Consider the following 11712-nt stretch of genomic DNA (forward strand, 5'->3'; position numbering starts at 1 on the left):
CAGCTCCTTTAAGCACTGAAAGGCCACCAGAAGGTCTCCCTAGAGCCTCCTCTTCTCCAGGATGAACAACCCCAACTCTCCCAAGCCTGTCCTCACAGCAGGGGGCTTCCACCCCTTACATCATGTTCCAACAGGTCCACCAGCACTTCATACCCTACCACAGCAGGGGAAATCAGAAGTCTTTCCCTTTTTGAGACTAGCTTGCAGGCAGTGCTGCAGACACATCTCGTCAGGGTTTAACACTTCACAACCTATTTCCCTCCACTAAATCCCCTGCAGCCACGAGCTCCACCAGTGGGGTGCACACAGAATCAGTAAGGCTGGGAAAGACCTCAAAGATCATCAAGTCCAAACTGTCACCCAAGACCTCATGACTGCTAAACCATGGCACCAAGTGCCACATCCATTCCCCTCTTGAACACCTCCAGGGATGGGGACTCCACCACCTCCCTGGGCAGCACATCCCAATGGCTAACAACTCTCTCTGTGGAGAGCTTTGTCCTCACCTCCAGCCTAAACTTCTCCTGGCACAGCTTGAGACTGTGTCCTCTCATTCTGGTGCTGGTTGCCTGGGCAAAGAGACCAACCCCCACCTGGCTACAACCTCCCTTCAGGTAGCTGTAGACATGGGCTGATGTCACCACCAAAACCAGGCAGGAGGCAGCATCACCAAAGCCACAGCACAAGCACCACAGTTACAGCTGGTGGTGCTTTTTCAAGGGTCAGGCTCCTGTCCCATGACTCAGGAAAACAAAAATGGAAAGGAAATTTCTTTGGGGGGGGTGGAAATAAATCCCAAATATTTTACATTCTAGAGAGGAGGAGAAGAGGGCACAGAAAACTCAGCCTCTTGAGCCTAGAGCCCTTCCCAAAGCATCTCCCACATTTGAAATGTGTAGACCTGGCTGTTCCCTCTTTTATTTTTAGTTGTACTTTCCCCCCCCTCCCCTGTCCAGATCTGTGTTTGGTAGAACTAATTCTCTCAGTGGCCATTTCTAAACAAAGGCAGTTCTGTCAGTGCTTGCTCCACAGCAGCAGCTCAGGGTACAATGAGGTGCACATTTCTGAAGGTGGTTTTGTTCATTGTTCAGATGCAAAGCCTCTGCTGCAGCCAGGCAGAGAAGCCAGCTGAGGGATGGTTTCTGGCACACATCAAGAGATGTGTGGAGAAAGCCTCTGAGAAGGGGATTCACATAGGGGAAAAAAGAAATTAAAAGTGGGATTAGCTTCTGGGCTGTGACATTATCCATTTCTCCTTTCCCTGCTCCTGCCTCACAGCTCTCTCCATTCTGGTTTTGATCAGCTGCTTGCACAGCTCAGAAACCCAGAAAGCTCTGGGCACATCTGGGGCATTTTCAGAAGCCTGCTCTTGGGCTGCAGCATCAGGTTCAGTGCTGGGCTGCTCAGGACAGCCATGCAGACACAGGAGCAGCCCCCAGCCTGGACTGGGCCATGAACTTCATCCACAGCCCAAGAGGATTTCTGCATTGCAAGTGGGTTTTAAGTGCTTGGTGCTGGGCTTGAATCCCCCTCCCCTTTGCAGCCAACCCTGCAGTATTTGAGCACATCAACAGCTTGAACTGCTCCTCATCCCTGCTGAGCCTGGCAGGACACCTGGAAAGAAGAACCAGAGCAAAGAGCAGAGAGCCAGGATCACCCCAGGAAGGACTCTCTACAACTACCTGAAGGGAGGTTGTAGCCAGGAAGGGGTTGGTCTCTTCTCCCAGGCAACCAGCACCAGAACAAGAGGACACAGACTCAAGCTGTGCCAGGGGAGGTTCAGGCTGGAGGTGAGGAGAAAGTTCTTCCCAGAAAGAGTAATTGGCCATTGGAATGTGCTGCCCAGGGAGGTGGTGGAGTCCCCATCCCTGGAGGTGTTCAAAAAAGGCTTGGCTGTGGCACTTGGAGCCATGGTTTAGTTGTCAGGAGGTGTTAGGTAATAGGTTTGGACTTGCTGATCTCTGAGGTCTTTTCCAACCTGGTTGATTCCGTGACTGCAGGAGATAGTCACAAAGATACCTGACTGAAGCCACCAGCTGTGCTGGTACAGCAGCACACCCCCAGAGCCTTGGGAGAGGATGCTGCCAGCTTGCCATGCAAAATTAATCAGTTCCTGAATAATGCTCAGAAGGGTTCATGAAACCCAGCGCTTGGCTGAGCCCATACGGAGAGGAGAGCAGCAGCAGGCAGCAGGCTCCCTCCCCAGGCTGGACCACCAGGCACCACAGAGGCCTTCAAGGGGCAACCTGCTCCTAGGAAACACTGGCACAGGCTGCCCAGGGAGGTGATGGAAGCCTCATCCCTGGAGGTTTTTGCAGCCAGGCTGGATGTGGCTGTGAGCAACCTGCTGTAGTGTGAGGTGTCCCTGCCCATGGCAGGGGGTTTGGAACTGGCTGAGCCTTGAGGTCCCTTCCAACCCTGACAATTCTGTGACTCTATGATTCAAGCCTGGACTTCAACCAGAGGCCACACACCCAAAAACTCCTTCAAAGCCAAAGCCAGCAACCCTGAAGCTGCCCAGGACTGTGTGGATAGTGGCCCAGTTCCCACCATCACTCACACCAACAGCCACTTAGCCCAGCAAAAATTAACCTGCTCCTTTGAGCTCATCTCCAGCCCAGCACTGTGCATGTAACAGCAAAGGCATCAGCCAGCAATATTTCTTGGTATTCCTTGGGGTTCCTAAGGCATGTTAATTAAATGTCAGTTTGTTATTCAAACAGACCTGTTGAGACTCTGCAGCACAAATCAGGAGCACTTCCAGTCCTCTTCCCACCAGCCTGCACCAGCTCCAACGTGAGTTCAGTGCTCACCCCAGCCAAGAGGGACTTCTGGAGTCCCTTCCTTGACCTTCTGCTCCAAGAAGAGCAGTCCTGGGGGCAAGACTGAGCTGCCCACAGCCTCCTGTCAGCCAGATGTGTTTTGAAACCCTCCAAGACTGGAGCTTTCCCACCTCTCCAGCCTCCTAGAGGTTTTGACTTTCCACTTCCCAGTGGCACCAGTGAGGTTGCACAGTGCTCATGGTCCTTTTTCCAAGGCAGTTTTTTCCCAACATTAAGAGGCTCTTCCAACAGCCAAAATCTCTCAGAGGTGACTGAGAGGGCTCTGAGGTGACACTGGCAGGCTCTGGTCAAGCCCCAGTCTTGTACATTGCCCTGGAGTCTTGGTCCTGCTCTGCATTCAGGGTTTCTCACCTGATGTAGCTGTGTGCTGGGAGCACTGCTGAGAGCCAGCTGCATCCACATGTGGGACAGCCAGACCCTACACACCAGCATCACAGGAACGGCTGAACCCCAACCACCTGAACCCAACATTCAGGAGCTGGAAAAGGCCTCTCAGGTTGTACCTGCCAAATAAATAAAGGGACAAATAAAAGAACCTCCTCCTTCCAAACTGGCACCCTTCCTCCAGAGACAGGAAAGAGGATGTTTGAAAATGATGTGTGGGACCAGGAATGAGCCAAGGGGAGCCGCAGCAGCAGCAGTTCACCTGGAAGCAACACCTCGCCTGGCAAGCCCAGCCAACAAAGGGCAAGTGAATGGTCTCACACTGGATTTCTGAGCTGCCTAACAAAGCAGGACTTGCTTCAGCCACTTACAGACTAAGAGACCAAGAGCTTAGAAAACAACAGAACCTACCCCATAAATAGGAATAGAAAAAGCTATTTAAGTGAAACCAACCAGAGGCAGCACCCAGACCCTCAGAGCAGAGCACTGGTCTGGACTGGACCATGAACTTCATCCACAAGCCAACAGGATATAGAATGGAATGGACTGGACTGGAAGAGACCTTCAAGATCATCCAGTCCAACCCATCATCCAACACCACCTAATCAACTAAACCATGGCACCAAGCACCCCATCCAGTCTCCTCCTAAACACCTCCAGTGATGGTGACTCCACCACCTCCCCAGGCAGCCCATTCCAGTGGGCAATCACTCTCTCTATGAAGAGCTTCTTCCTAACATCCAGCCTAAACTTGCTGCACTGCAAATGGTTTTTAGGTGCTCGGTGCCTGGTTTGTAAGAGCTTTCTTGCTCTCCTGGGTCAGCAAGGCAGGAGGTGGCTGCACAGCCCTGCCGCAGCCTGGTGCCCGACAGCTCGGCTGCTGCTGGGGGGGCCGAGGGGTGCTCACGGAGCATGCCGCGGGTCGGGCACAGCGCGGAGCTACCTTCGGTCCTGATGGTGAAGGGCGAGTCCCCCAGGCGCTTGGCTGAGAACTGTCCCCCCAGCGACGTCATCAGGAAGCACAGCGTGAAAAAGCCGATGCCCAGCACGAATATCCTGCGGGAGGGAAAGCAGAGCTATGGAGCAAGGTGTGAGGAGGAGCCAGCTCGCTGCTGGGACCCCCCCCACCCCCCCCACCCCCAGGCAGCCTCTCTGCACAGCAGTAGGAGCCACTTCGGGGCTGTCCAGACGAGGCAGCTGGTTCAATTGTTGCCTCCTTCCCAACTGCTCCATCCCCGTGGCTCACCTCAGCCAGCCTGGACAAGGAGCACGTCTGCTGCCCCAGCCCAGGAGCACACCAGCACCTCACCCCAACCACAGGCCAGACCCACATGCACTTCAGGAAGAGCCTCGAGGTGCTTCTGCCCAAAGCCTGGCACTGAGCAGGCAGGCTTTGCTGGAGAACACCCTCCAAAGTCTGATGGGCAGACCTTGGGAGGAAGCACAGGACTTGCACCTGCAGGGAGAAAACTGAGCCAGACCACATTGCTCTTGCAATGCTCCACAAGATGCAGCCCAGCAACCATGAGCACAGGAACCACTACAATAAACAATACTCATTTTCCTCCTGGGGGAGTCCAGGGAAAAAGAGAACCCCTGTACCTTCCCTTCCTCCCAAAGGATCTTAAATAAATATGAAATAAGACTTATGCAAGTCTTTTGTTCCCCCTGTAAGTAGGCCACCAGTCTCTGCTGTTGTGTCCAGCATCACCTGCACAGTGCAGGCAGCCCTGGGCATGGCAGGGTGAGGATAAGACCACTGCTGGTGGCACATGTGGTAGCCTGGGACCATCCTATCACCACCTTGTTCATCTGAGCTGGTGGGACACGCCAGGCAGGATGCCAACCCAGGCATAGCTCCTGGCTGCCCGAGCTCTTGGGCACCTCCAGCTGTGAGAGAGGCGGGAGTTCTTAGTGCTGCTCCTCTTCAGGCCAGCAACACTTTAGGGTTGTGAAAAACCTGAAGGCAGGAGCTCTGGGCAAGCAGAAGGGTTGTGTTGCACCAGGGACTATAAAGCTCTCTCCCTGGTGTGCAAGCAGTGTGCTCTGCACTGAGGGATGGACACCTGGCATCCTTCCACTGAGGTGCCAGTGCATCATCCTCCAACACACACACAGGCAAAGCCACTGCCAGGCACCACTGATGACAGCTCCTAGATCTGTGGCTCTACTGGACAGGTCAGCCAGCCAAAGCCAGGGAAGATTTCAAGGAGGAGGAGAAAAGACAGCTGCCAGCCTGATGAAACAACAGCTTTGATTGCAAACAAACTCTGTGTGGGGCAGGGAGCTGAGCAAGCCCTGCTGAAGTGTAGAGAACAAGTCTGATGAGGAGCAGCTGAGGGAACTGGGGTTGCTTACTCTGGAGAAGAGGAGGCTGAGGGGAGACCTCATTGCTCTTTACAACTCCCTGAAAGGAGTTGGTCTCTTCTCCCAAGGAACAACTGACAGCACAAGAGGAAATGACCTCACATTGCTCCAGGGGAGGGTTAGGTTGGATAGCAGGCAAAAATTCTTTCCTGCAAGAGTGGTCAGGGATTGGAACAGGCTGTCCACAGGGAAGGTGGTGGAGCCACCATCCCTGGAGGTGCTCAAGAAGCTGCATGGAGCCTGGGGCCATGGTTTAATAACCATGGTGGTGTTAAGCTGATGGTTGGAACCAATCTTAGAGGACTTCTCCAACCAAAACAATGCCCACTGGCATTGCTGCCTTTCAGCATCCCCAAGGCAAAGAGGAGCCAACCACCAAGGACAGGACCCAGTAACTCCCCTTTACAGGTTCACAGCATTACCTGCAGGGCTCAGGAGCTGCACACAGAAACACAGCACAGCCACCTGACATCAAGACCAGGCTTCCCCAGGGAGAAGGAACACCACAGCCCTCCATCTAATCATTACTATGTAGTTAAAAGGCAAAAAGATGAGGAGCCAGACATTAAGTCTGGGCTACACAGTGTCAGCATTGCAATTATCTGTTGCTGGAAAGGGCTGGCAAATAAAGAAACTCACTTCCAAGCACTCATTAGGTACAGGAGATGCTGTGGAGAGCTGAAGTACAGTGTCAAGCAGCTCAAGAAGGACTGAGCCTCCCCAGGGATATCTACTGGAGTCACTCCCAGGGCAGGTTTCTCATCTCCCAGCATGGCTAGACTTGCCATGCAAGAGAGGCTTCTAGGCAAGACACAGCAAGTTCCTTACCTCCATTCCACCAGCTCCCACACTGCTCTCGCACAGCCAATGCACCCCAGAGCCAGGACAGCTTTGTTCTCAGCACTGGGAAGCTCAAGAGCAGAGGGGTTCCTCTGCCTGCTTTGAGGAGGCTCAGCCCTGCTTGCTGCAAATGGATATCTGCTCCCATCCACCCCTGCTCCTCCCACAGATCAGCCCTGCCCCGTCCCCAGCTGGCTCCTAACAGATCAGGATCAGCTGGCCATGGGCTCTGGGCAGGCAGCACAGGGCAGCTCCCCATCCCCTTCTCCCCTCCCACCTCATCAAGAGAAAAAGGCAATGCCTTGGAGACCTTAGCATTAATTAACTCTGCCAGCAGCACGTTCAACACCAGCACTAACCCTTCTGGAGACCCCCAGCTAGGCACCAGGAGAGCTGACCCACCCACTCACCCATGAGAGGGGATGCTCAACTGCATCACAAAACTGCCTGACATCCCTCTGCAGGCACTCGGGGGAGTGAGGCAGCTCAAGTCCCTTTTCTTTCTGAATGAGCCTGCCCTGGGGGGTGCAAAGCAGTCACACAAGCTGTAAATAGCATCCTGCACTCAGCTACTCCAGACTCCCATCCCTGAAGGCCTGCCCATAGGCTGCTGTGTCCTACACGCAGCCACCGGCGGGGCACAGCCATCCCCTCCCAGCAGATGCTGACGAACATCGAGCTGCAGCATTTGCACACAGAGATGACTAGGAACCTCAGCCCCCCTCCCAGAGCAGGCCTTGGAGAAGGGTTTCCAGAGAGCTGTGGTCCAGCTCCAGCAGGGAGGTGACTGCAGAGGCATCCCTGGTGCTGTGAAGCAGTGTGGCGTCCCAGAAGTCACTTGGGAAGAGGGTGATCTGGGGACATGAGTCCATTCCTATTATCATACCCTGTGCCCAGCCACACAGCACTGGGGCTGCAAGAGGCTCTCAGGAACACAGCAGAGGGGACTGCAGCACCCAGCTGGGCCTCAGAGGGCTGAATTTGTCCTTAGAGCAGGAGGAGTGGCACACTATCTGCTGTGGCACCTCCCTGGCAGGAGAGGACAACAGCACAGTGGAGAAGGCACAAGCCAAAGGAGGAGGAGGAGGTCAAAGTCCAGGCAAGTCCCTTGCTCAGAGGTCCTCCCTGGGAGCATGCCATGGTACAAAACCCACCTGAAGTTCCCACCCTGCTGCCAGCTGCCCCCATCCCCAAGGAACACCTTAACACAGCATCACCTAATGAAATAATCAGGCCTGATCCTGCTCCTCATTGTCACCCTTCCCATTGACAGCATCTTTATCATTATGCAAGACCTTGTTTATGCAATTTAATCTTCATAATTATACCCTGGCAAGGAGGGATGCTTAAAAACCCAGCAGAAAGAGAAGAAGGAGGAAGGAAGGAAAGAGAAAAGGAAGGGAAGAAGAAAAGAGAGAGGGAGGAAAGGAAGGAGGGAGGAAGGAGGGAGGGAGGGAGGGAGGGAAGGAGTGAGAAAGGAGGGAGGGAGGGAGGGAAGAAAGGAGGAAAGAAGGAGGGAGGGAGAAGGGGAGGAAGGAAGAAAAGAGAAAAAAAAAAGGAGGAAAGAAAGCTCTCATTTGGAGGCAGGACCTGTTTCATTTTGATTGGATTACAGAGAGAGCAGGGAGATGCAGGATACAATTTCCCTGAAAAAAGGGCTCAGAGCCTAACTGGAACTGCTGTGCTTAAGAGAGAAGCGAATCCAGCCCAGCAGCAGTGCCCCAGGGTGCAGTGAGGCTGCAGGGATGGAGTCTCAGCCTGAGCACCTCATCTCCTTTATGTTGTGCTGATCCTGTCTAGGTGAATAAAAAAGATGCTTGGCCCAGCCTTAACTGAGCAGAAAAGTCCTTATGCAGAAAATAAATAGCATGGAGCAGGTAAACCACAGCAGATCCCAACTCATCAAAGCTGCCCACCAAATACACCGGGTCCTCTACCCCCAAAATTAAGTCTAGCAGGTCCGTGGAGCTCTAATGACCAAGTAACATCCCCTCTGCGTGCTGGCTTTGCCTGTCACCCCACATCACTTTTAACTCATCACCCAGGCACTGTTCTGGTGCCAAGTCGCTCTCCACACCCTCCTCAAACTAAAATGTTCACAGTTCTGGGCTCTGGCTCGGTGCCCAAAAGAGAGGGAAGCCAATTTGTCTGAGTCTTGAGTGAAAATTGAAAGTGACACCCCAGTATTGCAGACTGTGGCCCATGGGAGTGAAAGCTGGATGCTGCCAGGAGGGTCTGAGTTTGGAGGCAAGGGAGGGAGGAAGTCCAGCAGCACCCAAGGGACAGGGCTGTGGCACTGGGACGCTCTGCCCGTGGCGCTGCATCACCCGGCTGGGAACCAGAGGGAGAACGTTGCACCGGTGCACAGGGAAACCAAGGGCTACAGGGACAGGTAACACCTTCTACTGAGCAAGCTTCCAGCACACAAGTCTCCTGAGCCCAAAAGCTGAGCCATGGATTCAGAGAGAGCAGCATTCAGGCTGCAAACCTCTCCTGCAAACCTTGTTCTGCTCAGAGCCTGACGCCGTCACAGCGCTGCCGGAATGATGCTCAGCCGCGGGAATCGTCCTCCACAGAGGGGACCAGAGGGAATTCTCCTACTGGCCAACGTTGCAGACACACACACACAAAGCCTGGCTCTGGTTTCCAGCTGGCAAACTTGCCTCAACTCCCATGTTCTACAAAGGCAAGAGCTGGGTGAGCTGGGCCAGGACTCCATGGTGAATCCTTGCCCAGACCCAGCACTGTCACAAACATCCTTTCCTGCGGAGATGAAGTCAGAGCCATCCTTGGACAGTTCTACAAATGGTTGCCCCACTGATTTTCTCTCCCTCCCCTTCCCAGCTGCTGCAGGCACTCTCCCAGCTGAGGGCTGTGCACTGCTTTGCTCAGCACTCCTGGAGCGTGGCTAATGAAATGTTTTGGTGCAAGGGGCCAGGTTTCCTGGTGGCTGTTTGCTGATGGCACCGCTGCTGGGAGCCTGCATCAGGCAGAGGATCCACACCATGGGCTGCCCAAGAGCAGAGAGGCTTTGCCCAGCCAGCAACCAGCACCTGCTTTACAGGAGCCATCCTGACTGCCAGGATCTTCTCCCTCTCCTGTAGGTCACCCCTGATTCACATCAGCTAAGGCTGTGGGGTGCTGATTTTAGGGGAGTGGTGCTGATGTGCACCAGGTTATGACTGGAGCAGGGCAGTGGGCACTTGTCCATGCTGGGCTAGGAGCAAGCTGACACAGGACCATGACTGGAAGGGTCACACTCAGCATGACACCAAATACAGAGGAGGTGCACTGTGGGACAACAGAGAGCACCTCAAGAATTGCTCCTCTTAGACAGGGAAAGCCCGACTGGTTACAGCTGGGTAACCCCACTGGTTCCTGTGGCACCTATGCTGGACTGCACAGGTTTGAGAGCAGAAGCCAGCCCTGTGCATGCAGACAAGGCAGAGCAAGGTGCTCTGCTCCCAGCACCGGGGACCCTCCAGCCTGGTGCTCTTCTGCCATCACAGACCCCTCACCCACACACATCCTCATCTCCTGTGACTCCCTCTCTATGCTCCCCCAGCCTGATCCCATGACACTGCTAAAGATGAGCCTCCTCTGCCCCAGGGGTGATGCCTGGGGATGCTCAGGTCAGTTACCTCCTCACTGTGGACTTCAAACCCACTTCAGAAAGCAAACAGACAAGCAAAGAGCGTACCCTGTGTGCCTGTGTCCTTCCCACTTCTCTCACAGCCATTTCCAGAAGCAAGCCCGAGCCGTGGGGACCCTCATACCTCTGTTCCACCGTTCTTCAGCCCACAGGCACTGCCGCGGGATCCAGCAGCGGGAATCCCTCCAGGGCAGCAGTGCAGAGCCCAACAGCTCCCGGGGAGCAGACGACATCCCTAAAGCCGAGGGAAGCACAGCCCCATCCTTGCCCCCCAGCTCTGGGCGGCAGCCTAGGCTAAGCAAAAAGGCAACGGGTAGATCCCTGAGGTGATCCCAGGTGATCCCTGGCTCCCAAACACAGCGGGGAGCTCTGGCAACCACCGGGCTGGGCTCTTCACCCTGTGCTTCACCATCCAGCAGCTTCCCCTTCCGCGGGTTTTTGATCCCCCTCCCCATAGACAAACCAAGCAATCGCCGGCATCTCCCATGTGTCTCCAGCCCGGGTGCAACCAAAGCACATCTCCGGTGAGATGAGGAAGCCAGAGAGCAAGGGCTGGAGAAGGCAAGCGAATGCACGGGGGTGAAAATGGGGAGAGTTGGACCAAAAAAGAAGAAGAAGAAGAAAGAAAAAGAAAGAAAGAAGCAGGAGGTAGGCAGGGTGTGCTGGAACCGCGGGCTTTCAGGCTCAGGTATCAACCCCAGCCCTGATGCCAGCTCAGGGAGGATTTCAAATGCCCATCAGCACCCAGCAGATTTAAAGCAGAGGAACCGATTCCCCCTAGCACCATCATCTCCGAGGAAGGTATTAACCAGACAACAGCGAATGAGCCCCCAGAAGATACCATCCCAGCGTGGCGAGCGAACTGGGAGCCCCCAGCCAGCCAGTGCTGCAGGACCAGCGCTGACCTGCGGGCAAAACTTGCCTGGCTCCCTGACACCCTCATCTGCGCTCAATCCCCCTCCTCACAGCGACCCCTGAGTCCCCCACGCAAACTCTGCTCCGACAAAGGCTTCCCACCCCGCAGGACCAGCGCAGGGCAGGGGGCAGTGGGAGCAGGGCCAAGCCAGCACCAACTTTACCTAAAGGGTCTCAAGGTGACGAGGCATCTTCTGACCATTATCTTCCCATCCGCGTTGACTGTGAGCATCGTTCAAAGTTGCCGGGGGGGGAGCGGGGAGAGGGAGACCCCCGCACACACCCCCCCACCCACCCACCGACCCAGCGAGCGAGGCAGCGAGCGGGGCTCAGCGGGGGCTCATGGTGGGGTGCGGAGCGGGGTGCGGGTTGCTCCGCACCTCCCCGCCCGCCCTGGCCCTACCCGCTGCCTGCCCAGCCCATTGCCGGCTCAGCTCCGCTCCCGCTCAGCCCGGTGCGGGGCTCCCCGCTCCGCGCAGCCCCGCGGATGGCAGCTCCGCCCCGCACTGCCCCGCACCGCCCCGCGGAGCCTGCGCCGGGTGCTTCGTGCCATCTAGCGGCAGCACGGCTCGGAAATGGGAGGGGTGGGGGTCCTCCGGGGGGGCATTCCCCTGTGTGAGGGTGTGCTGGCTGATCCCGGGGGAATGGAGGGATTTTGAGGGTGGGATAGATGTTTCGTAGCTGGGAGGATGACTGCATCCCGGCGCGGAG

At 55.4% G+C, this 11712-nt stretch overlaps 1 protein-coding gene across 1 annotated transcript in view; it reads right to left on the reverse strand.

Annotated features, from left to right (window-relative positions):
- Window positions 1-11463, reverse strand: part of MGAT5B (alpha-1,6-mannosylglycoprotein 6-beta-N-acetylglucosaminyltransferase B) — a 78600-nt gene extending 67137 nt beyond the window's left edge. The window contains exons 1-2 of the mRNA XM_054170574.1: window positions 11166-11463; window positions 4171-4283 (exon numbers count right to left, since the gene is read on the reverse strand). Coding sequence (XP_054026549.1) covers window positions 4171-4283; window positions 11166-11233 — 181 coding nt within the window. The 5' untranslated portion in view covers window positions 11234-11463. The remainder of the gene's footprint in view (window positions 1-4170; window positions 4284-11165) is intronic.
- Between the last annotated feature and the right edge of the window lie 249 nt (window positions 11464-11712).

The sequence above is a fragment of the Dryobates pubescens genome, chromosome 20, assembly GCF_014839835.1.
Source record: "Dryobates pubescens isolate bDryPub1 chromosome 20, bDryPub1.pri, whole genome shotgun sequence".
In the NCBI taxonomy this organism is placed as follows: Eukaryota; Metazoa; Chordata; class Aves; order Piciformes; family Picidae; genus Dryobates; species Dryobates pubescens.